Source organism: Trachinotus anak, unplaced genomic scaffold, assembly GCF_046630095.1.
Source record: "Trachinotus anak isolate AG129_WGS33_773 ecotype Australia unplaced genomic scaffold, CSIRO_AGI_Tana_v1 ptg000009l, whole genome shotgun sequence".
NCBI lineage: Eukaryota > Metazoa > Chordata > Actinopteri > Carangiformes > Carangidae > Trachinotus > Trachinotus anak.
Genome location: NW_027273860.1, coordinates 13,129,926 through 13,148,696, shown reverse-complemented (window position 1 = coordinate 13,148,696; position 18,771 = coordinate 13,129,926). Strand labels below are relative to the sequence as shown.

Sequence of the window (18,771 nt, the reverse complement as noted above, 5' to 3'; positions counted from 1 at the left end):
GCATCTCTGTCCTGACAGCAGTCCTCCATTAGCAACACACACAAAAATGTGGTTTCAGAACACACATATGCAGATTCAGAATACTTGGTGATGTTTCAGTTTATCCTTTTTCATAAATTTGCAAAAACTACAACTCTGTTTTACTGTTTTGTTATTTGGGGTATTACAAACAGTTGTTGCTGAATGCAAAATACAGTATTGATGCGGCCAATGCTATTAAATAAACTGCATGCAATTACTCAATTTTATCATCTTTCTCCACACACACAGAGGAGGAAACAGAAGTGAAAACACAAATTAACTAATGCAAATGTGAACACAAGACAGACTCACCTGTCGCAATCTCCAGCAGTCATGTTATAAAGGTGATTGGCAGCTCCATCAGCACATGCCCTCAAGAGTGCTATAGAGAAAAAGACCAATAGAGAGACACTTCAGTCTGCTTAAATGAAAGCAATTAGTTGAATGAATAGTACACCTTACGTTCACTGAAGAGACATTTCTTCTTCTTACAAGTTACTGTTACATATGATCCTGTTCACTCTGGTTTAAATGATCTGTGTGATGGCCTGCCATTTATGTGCAAGAATTTTCAAGGAAATTATTATCAGATAGATCCTTGTACATTGACATGAGCAGGGGCCAAGTAACACATATAATATCTTTCCACTGCTACTCCTGATATTGTATTTCTTTCGTTTCATTTCATTCATTCATTTCATTTCATTTTTCATTGTATGTTTTCTCTTTATGTTTTGGACAAGTTTCATTTCAGAATGTGTGCAGGGTTTTTGTAAGGACACTCACAGCCTCTGTAGACTGCTGGCTTGATTCTTAAAGGCACCATACATGCTTAACAATGCACTGCAATGACTTACAATATTTTTTTTATAGATAACTACCATATAATAAGTCATGTCATCATACACTGATGCACAGATTTTCTTGCTTTATGCACGCAGTTAGTAGTTTATTAGGAACACCTAGCTAAAACTAATGCAACAGTCCTTCAAGAAATCCTTTTGTGATTGTCATAATGTTTAGTTTTTATTGAAACTGTGTTAGAGGTGCTGATTCAACTGCATGATGATTTTGTATCATCAGTTTGTCGTCCTGTTGAACAGTATGTATGCAGAGGTGCTTCTGTTATTCAGCCTAACTTTATTGATTTGAATGAGGTGGACTTAATAATAGAAAAACATATAAACACAGTTTCAACAAAAACTGAACATCATAACCTTCATGAAGAGAGGACTTACTGCAGGATTGTTGCATTAGTTTTAGCTGGTTGCACATCCGACTGTCAGAGTGCTGAGTGCAAAGGAACACAATTTATAGAAAAGGAAAAACAAAATGAGCGGTTTAAACATGGCACTAGTTTATAAACAGTTTGAATAAGGTGCAAATTAGTTGGAAAGAAGCCACCTTTCTGCCATTGAAAACATAACAAACAACACGCCACAGAGACGAGTAAAGCATTATGGTTAAATAATAATTTGACCCCTTAAAGGCAAAGTCAGTGCAAGAGCACTTATCTTTTCTGATTTTAAAAACAGACAAATGAGGATGTGATCTGCCGTTCTTAAAATGGTATTCAGGTTCTCAGAAATTAGATGCAAACTATTTGCAAATGTATGCTCTTTCAAGGCCTCTATTCTATTCAAATTAAACAGGCAGTCTATTTTTTAAGAGCTCTTTCTGTTTGGGGCTGTTGAGGGGCACACAGGGGAAAAACTTCAAAGAATCTGCTATGTTTTTCTACTTGAACCTAGTTTAAAACTAACCAAAGCCTGCAGCAAAGACACCAGCAAGACTTATAAACTTGTTTTCACTTATCCTTCAAGTCTGCACCTGTTTGCATGCATGTCATTGCAAAAAAAGTGATGCAACAGGGTCTAGCGTAAAGGATAAGCTCCAGTTGGCTGCTTACAACTTACACATGTAAACTGGTATACTGTTTGTGGACACGTGCACTCCTAGACGTTGTTGGGAAGGTGTACTTCAAATTTCACTGAATTGAGCTTTCACCTTAGATTGAATTTCGTCCTGTCTGCCCCCTCTCTGCTCTGTATCAGTGGATACATTCAGTGCACCTTTCCTATGCTATAGAACATGCAAACTTCAAAAAGCAGCATGTTGTGAGTAATCAAAATCTTAAAAATAAAAAAAAATATCCAGAGGTTTACCAAACTGGTGTCACTGCACGAATATTGCCTTGTATATGATTATCAGAAAAACAGCACAGATAAGATGTTCAACTGTGACCACCAGCCTCACACTTCACAGTCAAAAACATGTTCTACATGTGAACTGATTTGAACACATCATAGAAATGAATTAAATATTAAAATTCACTCTTCTGTTCATTTCTGAATGAATCATAACAGCAAATGTGAAGGTGCAGAATTTAAACTTAGCATAGCTGTTAAACTCCACAGTTATTATTATAACAAAATAAGTGTATTACGTAACACCAATATACTGTAAATCCATATTCACCAATCAGAGACTTAAACATACACCAAATAAGATGCAATTATCAGTCAAATGGAGAAGATTTGTTCCAACAGAGTTTTCTTTCTTACTCTGACTATCCTTGGCACGAGCACTTAAAAAGTAAGAGAGTGCAGATGCGTCTGCATTGATGTAAATAAGACACTTATACTCAAGGTAGTGCTTCTATTCATAACCCCTAGCGCCTGCTGTCGATGTTTCGCGCCAAGGAATGATTGGAATGTAAATGACTCATTATCACTGACGAAGTGCAAAAACTGTGAAACTTTTCAAATGGGAACTTCAGGAAAAACAAAGAAAGTCTTTTTTAAGCCTAGCGGTGACAGACTGTAAAGCTATCAGTCATTATCTGTGTATACCTATCTACACACACACACACACACACACACAACACACAAGCACTGAATAATTTTCTGACTTAGGGTTCTAGAACAGTTACCTCAGTCTGTCAATCACTTGTTTGCATGACATGTCATTAAAACACACACACACACACACACACACACACACACACACACACACACACACACACACAACTATGTAAATATGATGTGTGTATGTATGTATAATTACATGTAATACCACAGCTCTATAGCACTTAAAAAACTTCACATGGGGCCTGTAATCAGAGCAGCGTGTTGTAATGGTGGAGTAGAAACAGCTGGACATATGTTTTACCAATATTTTGAATACTGTGTGGTTGAGTTGATATTAGTTTAGTTAGTTTGTTTGCATCTGGCCTAAATGGTTAACTTCCAATGTGTAAACTTTTTTTGGTGTTTGTATTAATCAGTATTAATCTTTCTATTGTATGTTCCTTGTGGTGAAATTGTCACTGTAAAGCACTTTTCCCATTTTTAAGGTCTACTATCCTTGAGTGTGCAATCATTTGGTTCAGTTTCATAATTGTCCCCCTGCTTGCATGTCAAATAGAAAAGACTTTCACTCTCCTGTTATTTTTTTAAGGTTGCTGTTCTTGACACACATCCTTTAAACCATCAAATTCCCATAAAACAGGCCAGGCTTATTCCGAACTTTATCTTCATTGTAATAGAAAGTTTCACAAATGCCTGTGGGAGCGTCTGTCTTTCTAAATTTCTCAACATCCCATTTATCTTTGTCACAATAAAAAATGGGTAAAAATGGGTGAATTGAAGTTGATTCTGTACTTCATCCACAGGCAGTGAAGGCACAAATACTGTCGTTCTCCCACTGAGAGCAATGAATTGTCGGCTATTTGAAGTATACAACAACTGTGATTGCAATAGCCTAACCAACTCCTTCTTCTCTTTCTCCTCAGAGCATTTGAGTTCAACAATCGTGCACAACAGAAAATCACATACAGAGACACAGTCTTATGAATCCTGAAGGTGATATGATGAGAGCTGAGCAGGGACAGCAGAAGCAGTCAGAGGAGATGACCTTGTAAATAAACTAGCTATCATAATCCCTCCCTGCAGGCTTCAGAACCAAATGCTGCTGTCACTCACTCTGCTGTATGATAGATACATATGGTGGGCAGGAGATAATGCAATTCCACGCACACTACTAAACCTGTCATATCCGTTCTTTTTAATCATCTGTGTCGCTGCTGAGTTTGATGCAGAGAAGGTGCGTGCACACTTTCATGCTGAAACACACACAAATACACACACACTGCTGTGGGGAATATCCTATAGGATTCCAGTATTGATGAGGTTAGTGGTGAGGATTAATACCTGTCGGGTTAGGGCTTTAGCGCAGTACAGGAGAGGGCAAACGGTCACGAGGAGTGGTGAAAAGATTATCATCCTCATTATGATGCCTTGACACCCTCCCTTCATCTATCACTCCACCTCTCCCCCTCCATGTGTCACCCCATCTCTAGATCCACCCTGCTCTCTAAAATTCCTCTCAAATTTGATTGATTTCCTGCACAAACATCTCATTTTATGTCTCTCTAGCTCCACTCTGTTACTCTTCACTCCTCCACTTTATCCCTCTCTGTGTTACTCTAGCTGGTATAATTTCACCAGGCTTTCTTCTCATTGTCTTTTCTTTTCCATTGACAGTCATGTTGGAATGTGCTTTACTCATGTCTTTAGATTCCTATCAATCAGTTCTTGCCAACAGCTTCTTTCTTCAACATGCCTATTTGCTCTATCTGACACGTGTGTTTAAATTTACTGCAGGAAGTGTGGATGTGCACGCCAATGCATTGCGGCCACATTATCTAGCCAGCCTTGATTGCAAGGCTGATACTTAACTGACTGATGAGTGATGCTCACAAACTTCAACTTCAGCAAGCTCCTCCACATCAACAAATGATGAAATGAGGCACTTATAGTAAACACAGGCCTGTTTTTTGTTTTGTATAGAGAGGCGCCGTTGCTGATTGCTTTATTGAATTGCTTGTTTGTCTTGTTACACAGTGAGTACGTGGAGGATCTCTAAGTAAGTAAATGAGTGACTGATGGAGTGAACAAGTGAGGGGGTGAGTGACTGGATGAGCAAGTGATGGGCTAGATGGACTAGATGAGTGAGAGGTTGCGTGAGTGAGATAAGCAGCTTGATCCCACTTCACAACATCACACTAGGCACCTGTAAATGAGCTTTCCTTTGATCAGCGTTGCGCTCTTCCAGCCTACATCGCTACTCTGCTCCCTGCTGCTCAACCTCTCCCATGGGTGATGAGGGGGCCCAGGGGCATCACATCAGAGGACCTGAGAGCACTGTGCATATGTGTGTGTGCGGATGTCTGTGTTTGTAAGGGCGGAGACCTCCGGAGAGTGACACACACACTCAGACACGCTCACGCACACCGACATCTGCTTATCCCATAAACAACATTAAAATTACATGGCATATCAAGTGAGGACTGATAAACTTGCAACAAGCGTGTCTTTCATCAAACTGTGAGAGATTTGAGATCTGCCGTTCACAAACAATCATCATCCTGTCAAAACTTCTTCACGTCCCATGAGCGCTGCTGCCAAGATCAAAACTGATCAAGAAAGCTTCCTGATTTCTGACATCCACACCACAGCACTGCCACATTGCTTATGGCACTTCAGAAACTACCTAAAATCTCTGAAACTTTTTTATAAAGTAGCCTTATCTAAACGTGCGCAACTGCCCAAATCTGCCATATGACGGTATCAACTTTCATCAAACTGACAAAGTACATCTGATACGTCTCACAGTGATCTCCAAATGGTACAGTTGGTTGGTTTGAAGATTTGATGCAACACTTTCCTTATGATTCTTGCTCTTATAATACCGGTAATTATTGAACATGGTAACAAAAAAAATAATAATAAAACAATCAACTAAACGATATGGAAAAGCCCCACAATGCATTTATGTAAAATTTAATCCCTAGATTGTAACAACATTAGGTAAACTTCGGAGGGCTAGTCATGGTTTGGATTTGGAAATAGGGATATTAAATAAGTAAATGAGGATATAAAATAAGGAAATAAGGACATTAAACCAAAAATATCAATATGCAAACTCTGTTAAGGGTCTTTAACAATCAACATAGCATGAAGAATCTATTACGGGTCTGATATCTCATCATGGTGTGATTGTGAACAGACAACTTAAACTGAATATTGAGACACTGACCTCAATTTAGGTATTGTTTGCACTAAAAAGTTAGAAATGCGTTTAAATGCATTTACAATCAAATTATAACTGCAATTTGATTTAGAATGGTATTGTTGAGATCTATAGAAAACTACTCTGGATGCACAGTGTAAAACAGATGAGCATCAATTAAGCCATTCCCTTTACATTTTACAGCAAAATCCTTTTGATTAATGTTTTATATATTTTTCCTTCTTAAATTACATATATATTTTTTTAATTCTGTCCCTAAATAGACTACCCGAAGAATCTTTATCTTGGGGCAGCAGGCAACCTGTGGAAGAAATTGCTTTGTCAACTGTCATTAAATATTTTCTATAGGTCCTTTAGTGAAAATGCACAACCAAAGAGAGCAGTAACTATCTAGCTGCTGTGTGGCTGCTGTGCGATGGAAAGAGCTCAGGTGCTTGGGTTTTTGCTAAGTTGATAAGAATATCAAAGCTGTGTTTTTTTTAAATTCAATCTGTGAATTTAATTACAAGCTTGCCTTCAAAGTTAGTTTGTTTACTAACCTCCTTGCATAAGTTTGTGAACTATATTTTTCATAAATTTGCGTGCCTACAGTTTTTTGAGTTTTTGCTGTTGTTTTATGGTCTCAGCATCAAAACCATTGAGAACCACTGATCCCAGTGACTTTTCACTCTGTCCTTGATAACACAAATGCATGTTTAACACATTCAGTTTGGTTCAAGTTATTCTTGTTCAGTCAGGCTCTGTTTCTGATCGTTTTACAAGATTTAAAAGAAAAACAAATGTGGGATACAGGTTGGGATGACACTGTCTGATTTAAAAGTTCAAAGTCAGCTTTGCATATTTAATATATCACAGCCAAGTGGCACAACTGCCATGCATCAATGCATCTCATAAGCAACACCTCAGGGAGTCTGGGGTTCGACTTCGCTTCAAAAACCTATTTTGCCTTTTTAACAATAAGCCTTTTGTGCATGTTTTTGAGTTTTCTGAACTCCTTTCTCTTTTACTCTGATAACAGGCCTTGGCATATTCATGAAGCAGATGAAAATCAAATCCATTTTTATATCCTCTAGTTACCAAGTACAAAAACGTCGCTGGAATCTGTCTTGGGGACTTTCTTGGTTCATAAACTGCCAGCAAGCTTGTGACCAGCATCTTCAACAATAATCACTGAAATGCCCCTGAGCATGACAGTTGCTGCAAAACTGCTAAAGTGGAGCCATTCAAAGAGCAACAAGTACTATATGTTTCAATATGAATGTAATGTATAGCCATTTCTGCCTTTTACACAGAAAATTGAGTTCTTTGCTGGGTTCAATGAGAAAATCTTGCCTACATGCGTGATATGTGCAGTATTTCCTATATGTCAATGTCCCAGACTGCTCAGGCCATTTCCCCTCACTAATGAAAGATTGCACGAGGCCTCACAGATGTAGGCAGCAGATCAGAGTCAGTGCTGAGGGTAGATTTGTTATGACTGAAATACCCTCATTCTGAATACAAGGGTATTTGGTCCAGTGGCGTTCAGTGTTCATACTGACCCTGTCACTCCCCCACTGAGTGGACTCTTGATGCCACTATTCATATTATTTATCAACCAGCTATACAGTGAACATATACACACTTGAATGAATCTGAATAGATGAGCAAGGATTGCCATTCTTACCACAAAGACATCTTACAGTTGCTACAAATGTCTATAATAAAAACAAACTGTACAGTTAGGTAAATGGCTGAGTCTTGTGAAAGCTGATGATTTATGAAAATAATGGATGAAATGCATGCAATCCTTGTAAATTAAAATATAGTATTCATTTGAGCATATAAAATTGGAATTATCTGTTTTATTCACCTGGGATAGTGAACCACGCTCATTTTATTTCCATCATTTTAGGCATAACTTTGTGGTTTTACATCCCTGTTTATCCAGAGTCACATATAACCATGTTTCCAAAAATGTTGGGGCACTGTGTAAAATGTAAATAAAAACAGAATACTTAATTGGAAATAGAACAAAGACAACATTTTCATGCCAGCAGCAAGTTTCAAAAAAGTTAGGACAGGGGCAACGAAAGACTGGAAAAGTTGTGTAATGCTAAAAAACAAAACAAAAACAAAAAAAAACACTTTAATATCATTAAAAGATTCAGAGAATCCAGAGAAATCTCTGTAGGCAAAGGGACAAGGCTGACAACCAATACTGGATGGCCGTGATCTTCGGTTCCTCAGGCGGCACTGCATTAAAAACAGACACAATTCTATCGTGGAAATCACTGCATGGGCTCGGGAACACTTCTGAAAGCCATTGTTTGTGAACACAGTTCGTCACTGCATCCACAAATGCAGGTTGAAACTCTACCATGCAAAGAAGAAACCATATCCAAACATGATCCAGAAACATCACTGACTTCTCTGTGCCCGAGAGGACACTGCGTCCTCCGGGCTATAGAGGAGAGGGACCATCCAGTTTGTTATCAGCGCACAGTTCAAAAGCCAGCATCCGTGATAGTATGGGGGTGCATTAGTGCCCATGGCTTGGGTAGCTTGTACATCTGGGAAGGCTCCATTGATGCTGAACGATATATATACGGGTTTTGAAGCAACATATGCTGCCATCCAGACAACATCTTTTTCAAAGAAGGCCTCAATATTTCAGCAAGACAATGCCAAACTGCATTCTGCATGTATTACAACAGCATGGCTCCATAGTAGAAGAGTCCAGATGCTAAACTGGCCTGCCTGCAGTCCTGACCCGTCACCCATTGACAATTGACAATACAGTGGTAAACATGCTTTTTGGAAATGGGGTTGTGAAATATTAACCATTTGTGTTAAAGTTTGTCCTAATTGCTGCACTGTGCAGTCTTGAGTAATGGCTAAAAAAGTGTTTCGTGAGGTCATACTGATCTTTACCTTTGACCACCAAAATCTAATCCCTCAAGGCATTGAGATATCATGTCCATGAGAATGGGATGGACAGACCACCAGCTCAGGCTGTCGCCGGGGTGGAGGCATAAAAAGTCTGTGTCTCAGGGGTTATCAAAATCTTGTAGCATATTCAGGCTGTGGATGCAATGGAAATGCTTATTGTTAAAAAGTATTTTTGTTTTGAATTTAATAATTGTTCAGGTCACAGAAAGAGACACAGGAAATCCTTGCAAACAGGAAAATTTGTTTCTCCAAAAAAATGATGTCATCTTTAACTTCATTAAAACACATCTCAGGAAACGTGGGCAGAGGGCAGGGAGGGGGCGATGACACGGTAGCAATTAGGATTTTGCACAGTGAAGGCTACACAGGCTAAAGAGCACAGCCTGACTAAAAGCAACAAAAGAACACATGCTCGGTGCAAGCCAATGCAGATGGGATCGAAGTGATATACGGAGGGTTTGTTTGATCTGTGTTGGTGATGTGTGAGACCTCTACCTTTACTCCATAGGATGTGTAGGTACTCATTATCCAGAGGCTGGTTCAGAATGATCAGACAGATCCTCAGAGTGCCTGAAGAAGGAGACAGGAGGAAAAGGACAAATCTATGAATCATAACAACAATCAGAACAATCAGACAGAGACACAGACAAAAACAGTAAAGACATATTATTTGCATGTTCAAAACAATACCTTTTAAATACAGATTGGAGGCGGCTGTTTGTGACACTGAAATGTGCTAAATAAAGAACAAAATTAAAACAAAGCCGTGATAATGAGGTCATTATCATGCTCCACATGGAGACAGGAAAAGAGAAAAGAAAAGAGAGGATTACAAACAGAAACCGTTTCAAACAAGTCTCAGTTTCATCACAGTTCAAAACGTTTCCCACTCCATGCAATTAAGCTGCAAGGGATTTATTTGCAACATCAAAAGATAACAAAACTTAACCAAAGTATAGACATTGTGTGTTCACATTATGCAACAATTTCTCTCAACTACACTCTCCTCGACCTGGGGTTTTTATTGTTTTTTTTATTATTCCAAAAAAAAAAAAAAAAAAAAAAAAAAAAAGGGAAGAATTTGTGCACCCAAGGTTGTACTCATCTCAGTGATGCTCATCTGAATACCTAGACCTTGGTGACACACCACGTGTAGCTACATGACAACAGAGAAAAGCCTTTTCAAAACAGCACAAATGAAAGCAACTTGTCATCCTATGGCTTCTCTCTTTCCTCTCAATGAACCTCCACAAGTCTCTGTCCCAGTCTCAGATTTATTATTTCATAAATCTATTTCTGCCCTCAACTGCCCATCCATCTTGCTTTTAGCTTTTCTTTTGCTCTGCTGCTAATGTAGATCCCCTGAGTAATACTTTAGAATTGTCATTTTTCTATCTGCAGGAGAAAGGAAAAAAATTATAGGACACTCACTGACAAAGTGAAACGCTGAGCTGCCAGAAGAGCCTTCATGGAGCGAAGACTAAGACACAACCTCTCTTCCCCCTGCCTTCACACTTAGTCATTTCATTGCTTGCTTATTTATGTTTCCTTTTTCATGTCTGCCCTTATGAATGATTTATGGCCGAAATGCCATATGCAAGCTTAAAAAAAGTCTGACAAACTCTGTGATTACAATACCCACTTCCTTCTCTACCAAACCGTCTTTATACAAATTCAACCCAACTGGATCCCAGTTTCAGGGCAGCATGACAGGTCATATCTAATAAAGCTTGTATGTTTCGCAATACACCTTTCCTGATACATCATGGCTGCAGTAGGAGGCCGGAAAAGCAACAATGAAAAAGAAAGAAGGAGAATCTACTTTAGGTGTAATGAAATTCTGACTGCAAAATGTGTATCAGTTTTGCTCTTTAAAAAAAAAAAAAAAAAAAAAAAAAAAAAAAAAAAAAAAACCACCTTTTTTGGATTGAAATCCTCACGTGTAAAAAAGTACATTTTAACTTGGCTGAGGAAGTGTGGTGAAAAAAATTGTCCTTTGGGTTTGTGACTTTGTTGCAGTCGCAGACTTGACATCGTTAAAAAGTTCACATCACTGGAAGGTCACTCCCAAATGAAAGTCAACCCCAGTCTATTATGGTAAAAGGAAGAGGAGAGGAAGAGAGGGTAAAGAGGAGACACTAAGAAGGAGGAAAAGAAAGGAAAACATATGGAGGGATAGGTGAGGGGGGGAGAGGAGGAGTAGATTTGTCAGTCTTGTCTCTTAATTGGCTGGAGGTGTACAGAGAACAAAAGACAAACTCAACCAGCCGTGACTTTTCAGATAACCCTTTGTCGCATGAACACTCACCTCCCCACACATGCACATGAGGAGGGGTGCGGCCTTTCGTGCACTCTGTTCAAAGAAATGTCACCTTGGGATTCTTTTAAAAGTGCCAGACAGCATAAATACCACAAACACACACATGCACACACATGCACACACACAGGCAAAATCCAAGCACATAAGCAAGCACATAGATATTAATTTCTTATTAAAATGGTGAAATTTAAAAAGCCTAACTGTGCACACTAGGGGTTTTAAAATGCAGACATCCAGGGGCTGGTTTTATATTCTCCTCCGAGAGTCTAGATAAGCATTTCCTGCAAGAGATTAAACTAAAGAAGCCATAGAAATACACTCTAAACTTATCTAACAGGGGAAAGTGTTTCACTATTCTGTTCAACTGGGAAAAAGATTTTAGAAGTGTATGATTCAGGGAATCTGAAACACATCTTTGATAGCAAGTGACAGATTTATCAGCAAAATTATATCATCAGCTGGATGTGTGTGCCCAGATTTGTTCTGTTCTGCAACACTTTGGGGATTATTTGCACACCCTGTGAAATCTTTAGAATAAATCTAGGATTTGTACAGTGAGCAGTGTAGAATGCTTTGCTAACACATTTGAGTAAACATTTGTTTGAATGGATGCTTCAAAACTGCTGATAGCTTCCTATCAGAAGTGAGTGTCTCTTGACTGATGTTGGCCTTTGTGATATTGATTTTCAAGCTGTACAAGCATAGAAAATCAACAGCAGTTCTGTGCTCCTGCTTTGCATAACTCTCACATGTCCCAGAATGTCAGGTATATACAAACATATGTACACAAACACTCGCACAAATACAGTTGACAATAGTGATTTGAAACCTTCGAAACAATCAATAAAGAAAGAGAGGGAGAGAAACCCAAAGAACGAAGAAAGAGGAGTGCAACACAGGGCAATGCAACATCTACTATTATAAATATAATGTAGTACTAAAAGCCCAGCCTGAATCTCTTTAGTGCTACTCATCATTTGATCACAACAGGACACATTACGTTCATCATGTTCTATGCAAAAAAATCATTTAATCATAGTGATTTGAACCACTCACATGTAGTCAGCCTTGGACAGCCTGAACTCAGGGACACTGACGCTCAGGTCAGTGCAAATGTCAGTAAATCTTCCCACCAGCACAAACAGTGACTGATAACTAGTGAATGTAGGTGTGATAAACAAAGTTTTTATCAATGTCAGAAAATGCTTTTGTGAAATGAAATATGTATTATTCATTGAAATAATATTAATTAAAATTAAAACAATTTTTTCATTCAGTTATAGCTTCATCACTCGCAACTGTATCCTTTATTATTGAGAATTTCACAGTTTTGGGTATTGCAGCTTGCATTCTTTGGCCTGTATTCTTGTTCAGTTCGACCAAATTATGACTCTTTGTAAAGTAACTCTAGGAATGCAACACCACAAATTACTGAGATATATTACAGAGAGAATTTTTCTAGAACTTTAATACCTCAAATACATATATATCTTGTCAGTAAACTGCAAACAATATGCTTATTATATGTTTATGAACCAGCTTCATCTGTGAACACTGCATGCAAAAGAATCCAAAAAAGAGGAGCTTTTTGCTAAGCTTTCTGGAGACATAATGTTTGTTAGTCACTCCTAAGTTCTCTATTTATATCTTTCTGTAGGTGGACAATATTTCCTGCCAGTGTCAAAACCCCACAGCACAATTTATTTGGACAAACAGTACACATGTTGCTTCTCAACCGATGGCAGTCCCCTTTGTTATAATGTACGATCCTGTATGGCAATTAATCCTAATAATTATCTCTAAACAAAATAGATCATCAACATTTCATGGAAATAATTTCTGTGGCTGTAATACAAGACAGACATAAGAGAAGGGGGTAACTACATGTGCCTGCTGTCTGCTCTACAGGCCAAACTGTTGTACGATCCCCTTGACCTTTTCATCTTGTGTAAAACCTGCCCTTAGGTTGTGATCAGCTTTCCTTCCTCCACACTCATATACACACCACCAGGGAGCTCACATAAACCTTGACCTGAGAGCAGTGGCTAAAGGCAGCTGTAACCAGCTTCCCCTTCAGGTCTGCAGGGCAGTCAATGCAAATGTGCAAATGTGGCGTTTCTCTTTTTTAAAAGCATCAACAGATACAAAATTAATCATGCAACAAAAAAGTGCCTCCATGCCTTTGAAAAAGAGAGAACAAACAAACACATTTAACCCTCTTCCAGAGAAGACTCATTATGTACACAGCCTAACAAGAAGGAAGTGCATCTCATACATATACAGACTGTCATTTTGATTTGTGCATGTGTGTTTGCACCAAGGTGAAGGCAGTACCTGAAGGTAGCAGGCAGTCGAGAGGCGACAACTCTTTATCCATGATCAGGATCCACAGGAGACCGTCTTCAATCAGCCAACTCACCTGAAAGTTAGAAAAGGAGGACACACACTGTTGCTACTCTTCTTGAGTTTATCCTTTTTTTTTCTATTTCCTCCTTCTGTTTTACACCTATCAAAGGAAGTCATTACATTTTACCAACTTGTCTCAAGTCCCAGTTTATCACCAGCCTTCCACTGGGCTAATTATTTCACCTCAAACAAGCAGACTGAACACAAAGACAGACATTCACACAAGAGCATGACGACACTAAGGTTGCATCACTGGGTAATTCAAGACACAATATTCACACTGGAGCCGCAACTAAAAAAATTTTTTTTCAGTTTGGTCCGTAAAAAATATGTGAATGTAAACAACAATAGTGAAAATTACCCATCAGATTAGGAGAGGTCATTAAAATGTATTGTCTTACTAACAGTATAAAACCTGAAGAAATTGAGTTCACAATAATATAAAACAGGAAAAAGCAGCAAATGCTCACACTGGACCAAATTATACATTTAATTTATTATAAATTTAGTTGCCAATTGATTTTCTTTCTATCAGCTAATTGATTAATCATTGCAGCTCTACCTGACACAATACACTTCTCATGATTATGATAATATCACCACACAAGCTAACTGAGGTGAAAAACAGAGTGCACAAACTGTGAGCCTTTTCCGACATACTTTCAGTAGCAACAAATGCCCACATTTTTACTTCTAGTCAAAATGGATGAAACAGGATTTTTTCCAGTATGCAAATTAAGTTGATTTCTACATATATCTTATCATTTCAACCTTTTCACACTGAAAGTCATTATGACAAATGTTGACAAAAAGTACATTTAATTCGTCCAAAACTTGTGAAACTTTTCTTCACCAGAAATCTTTTGATAATAATGCCCCAAATAATGTGCTCCTTCTTCCACTTTGAAACATACAGTACAAGAACAACAAAAGCATAAAGCAAGCATACTGCACCTTGTCAACACTCCCCTTGCAAGAGAGGGAAGTAGATGCTGGTCACAATAACAAACTAACTTCAGCTGAACTTTAAGCAACTTTAAACAGCAGGTTACAACTCTCTTCAATAATTATCACTTATCTATCTATCTAAAGTAAAAAAAAAACTGGACTATGTTAATCATTAATTGTAGTAAACTAACTGAACTACTTATTTGGGGAAATGAAGTGAACTTTAACTGCCGTAAAGTGGAAATGTAGTCGTTATACTGGCCCCACCTCTTCTCTGATCATGGAGACAACCGCTACTAAATGTTTTGACATTTGACGACAAACAATGATCATGCTTTACATTTCAGAGGGACACATGAGGATGGTATGAGACGTACATGAGGTTAACTACAGTTCACAAGATTATATAAGAACAATTACCCAATTGTTCCATCATAAATGTTCCACAGCATTAAATATAAAAAGTTGAAAGTCTGAGTAAAACCTGGTTTTCTAAATATCAACAATGTTAAATCACTCATCACGAATCTAGTCAGGTAATTCAAATGAACGTGAACTGGGAAATACTTTTCTAGACACCGTCTGTTTTACCATCATTTAAATATAAACGTATATTCATATTTAATTATATTTTAAAGGCGGTCTATCACTGACATTTCCTGTCATGGGAATCAATAGTGTTGTTGAATCTCACCCTAATTTAGCTTTTCTATAACATAGTAATTTTGCAACCTATAAATATTGAATGTAGCACAACAGACAAAAACTTTATGTTTCAATGCAACAACAACAACAGCCCATACAGATAAACCACAGGACCACTGCCGCAGCTCATGGTGCGTTCAAACAACAGCGTCGCTAAACCGCTGAACCTTAAGCTCCTTAAAACAGTACCAGACCCTGCTGGGGCAAACAGGGCAGCACCCCCACCCGGGGAACCGGGCTCTGGCATCCTTACCGGCTCTTCGCTCAGTTTCACAACAGTGTAACCACTTCACCGCAGCTGTGTGCCAGTGTGCGGAGGGACGGTGCGCAGCGATGAGCCGCGCCGCTTCACCTTGTTCACCGATAAAACCTCACTTTCCTGACAAAAGCTGCGCATGTAGCGACGCCGTGTTTCGCCGTTCAGAATCCGGCCTCGCGTTTTCAAGTCGTCATCGATGTCATTTGGAAATATTCAATAAAAAACCGACAGAATGAATCGACTTCCGCCATTCGCGTTGTAAACAGTCGAGAAGAGCACAAGGCGCTCGCAGAGAGGCTACCGAGCAGGGCCCATGAGTGGCGGGAAGCAGTCATGGGGACATCTAGAGGCTGCAAGAGGAACTCACTTTTCCCTTTGAACATGGCTTTTCAGCAGAGGTTCTCAAAGGCAGTCCCAGAAGTTTTTAAGGAGGCTCTAGGGCTCTCCAGCAAATTGAGGAATAATTCAATTTCACTCTGAGCCTCATTCACCGAATGTTATCCTAATAAATGAGGAACTATTCCAATCACTGCTTCCTCTCTTCAGTGTTACTATCATTATCTGCCCCACTACAACATAGATACTGAACCGACGTCCAGTTTGGTATCAAATCAACAAAACTACAACTGAACTCCTCCACTTTAAGGCATACTTATAAAACAGGTTATGCTGGCCTAGTGTGGTTATATTTGGGGGTACTCTAAAATCTTTAAAATGTCAAGAACCCCTAAAAAAAGATCTGCATTAACACCACTGACCTATACACAGAGGGACTTTTATTGAAGAAGAGTATGTTTTTTTTTTTCTAATTTAAGTTCAGTGGAGCATTAAAGGTAGAGTAAGCAGTTCTGATGTGATGCACTTTTTGTAAAATTCAGTGAATGTCTCCTTATGGTCTGCTAGTTGTCCGTTCTGTTCATGTGCCTAAAAAAAAATGTGGTTCCTACACAGCCCTGCCTGTAAATGAGATATTAACAAAGTGGCTTGGACCAACAATTCCAGCCAATCAGTAACAGGGGCTTCATGCCTGTGCACAGGACAAGGGAAAGAAGAGTAGAGAAGAGGGGAAGATGGGTAAAATGGGGCAGTGGGATTAAGAAATGGCGTTTGCACATGGTAATGCTAATAGTGCCAATTTAAGGAGCACCAGGGGAAGGAGGAGAAGGAGCAGTTGAAGTTTTGAATGGGACTGAGTAGGACTGCGGATGGGAGACCTGCAGCGTCATTAAGGGAGTGCATGCAGGAACACATTGCTGACAAAAGCCAGATGTTAGCAGGTTTTTTGTCCAATGTAAAATAGGTTACGGTTTTAAGGAAGCTTAACCCCCTAAGTCCTATTTTTTTGCCCCCTCTGTTTAAGCTTAGGGAATGTTGACATGCACTCATCCATATCTGAACAATTTCTATCAAATAAACAAGATTTTAAAAATAGTAATAACAGTAAAAATACAAATACGGCAGCAAGTTAGCCCAGCAAGGAGGAGATGTCTACTCTGTATGTTTAACTCCTGCACTGAGGTATCATTGAGGAGTAATATGTCTTTTGATAAAGGAATCCATCTCTTCAACAGTGTGGAGAGGGTGGAAGACACTTTTTACAAAAAACTTTGGCAGACCCACACCATGTGAATAAATGTGCCAATGGTGTCATCTGTACAAAGAGAACAGTGGAGGTCTGCTCTGGTTTTTATTTGGTAAAGCCTACAGGGAGAGAGATATGCCCTGTGGAGTTCACCTGGAGGATTGGGTTTCTTGATAACAAGGATAAGTTGGTCCATATGACTTTCCAATCTAAGAATTGGGATAAAGTGCTATCCTTTCTCCACTGTGTATCTAAAGTTAGGGTTCTGTAACAGGCTTCCATCAAGATATATACATCCCAGAAACTTCACCTTTGGATTTATCTTGATTATTAGCTAAAAGGCCGTATAGTGGATGGAATGCAAGGGCATGATCTGGAGGGATATCATGCCGTTTCATTGCTGAGCAGAAAAAGGTCTCTGAATTGCTGTAGCCCTTGCTGGCCTACAATGTCCGAAAAATACTTGACACCACTTTGGCTCCAATGTGAAAGCTATTGCTGCTGGTTTGTCTATTTTGATGTAATTGTGGATTTTTAAATATTTTGTTGCCAATTTTTGCACTTACAATTTTGTACCATACAGAGCGGGGGTGGTATATGAGTGAGCCAAATTATTAAATGAAATCTTTGAGACTATAAGGTTGCACTAGATTTTCTTGTATTTTCCACCATGCAGTTGTTGAGCCAGCATGCGGCCAAGTCTGTAATGGGTGGAGGAAAAAGCACTATGGATTAATCCCTCCATCACACCTTCTTTTTTGTATTGGTGCTGTCTTGATGTGCTGCTTTTTGCTATCCCATCATAATTGTTTGACTACAGATTGTAATTTCTTCCTTAGGAGGAGGCAGATTCAGCTCGGTGGTGGCGGCAAGTTTTTCACAACAGTTCTTGGAAAGTGTTTTAAACTGAATAAGGCCAGCTCGTTGAGCCCAGCCAACGATTTTATAAGCTGAGTCCACTATTTGAAAAAGATGTATGTTTAATTTTCCCTACTTTTAGTGCAATTTATTACTAAGTTTTTTAGATATTCAGTGTTGGTGTTTGGGCCAAATTTGCATCCTCAGTATCAGACTTGCTGCATCTGAATAACTTATTATGATTTCTGGGCTCCAGGTGATATCCAGTCTAAAATATCAATAACCAAAGCCGACACTATCACTTGAATGGAGTGATTCTTTTTATATTAATATGTTTATATTCATTATCTTTAATGAATATACCCAAAGACGGTGACTGCTGCTAACCATTCACACCCTGGAGCGCTAATTTAATTAATTAACAAATTGTTTGATCAACTCATAGATAAATTCATATGATATATGAGAGATGAATGAAAAAATGTCAATAGCAAAGACAGAAACAAAAACCAACAGATAATAAGATCAAACTACTATTTTGAAGGTAATTAACAGTCCAATTACAATTTTTTTGCACACATACACACCCTCACATTCATTTCATTTTCACATACACATGTGCAAACAGCACGGACCTAGACACATATT

At 38.7% G+C, this 18,771-nt stretch overlaps 1 protein-coding gene across 3 annotated transcripts in view; it reads right to left on the bottom strand.

Moving 5' to 3' along the window:
• Nucleotides 1-15,959, bottom strand: part of tpk1 (thiamin pyrophosphokinase 1) — a 68,553-nt gene extending 52,594 nt beyond the window's left edge. The window contains exons 1-4 of one of the 3 annotated variants that reach the window (XM_071485440.1): nt 15,913-15,959; nt 13,700-13,784; nt 9,541-9,615; nt 334-403 (exon numbers count right to left, since the gene is read on the bottom strand). In XM_071485440.1, coding sequence (XP_071341541.1) covers nt 334-403; nt 9,541-9,615; nt 13,700-13,742 — 188 coding nt within the window. In that variant the 5' untranslated portion in view covers nt 13,743-13,784; nt 15,913-15,959. Of the gene's footprint in view, nt 1-333; nt 404-9,540; nt 9,616-13,699; nt 13,785-14,725; nt 14,854-15,677; nt 15,818-15,912 lie in introns of those variants that run through there. The other 2 variants (XM_071485437.1, XM_071485439.1) reach the window with 2 other exon arrangements.
• Between the last annotated feature and the right edge of the window lie 2,812 nt (nt 15,960-18,771).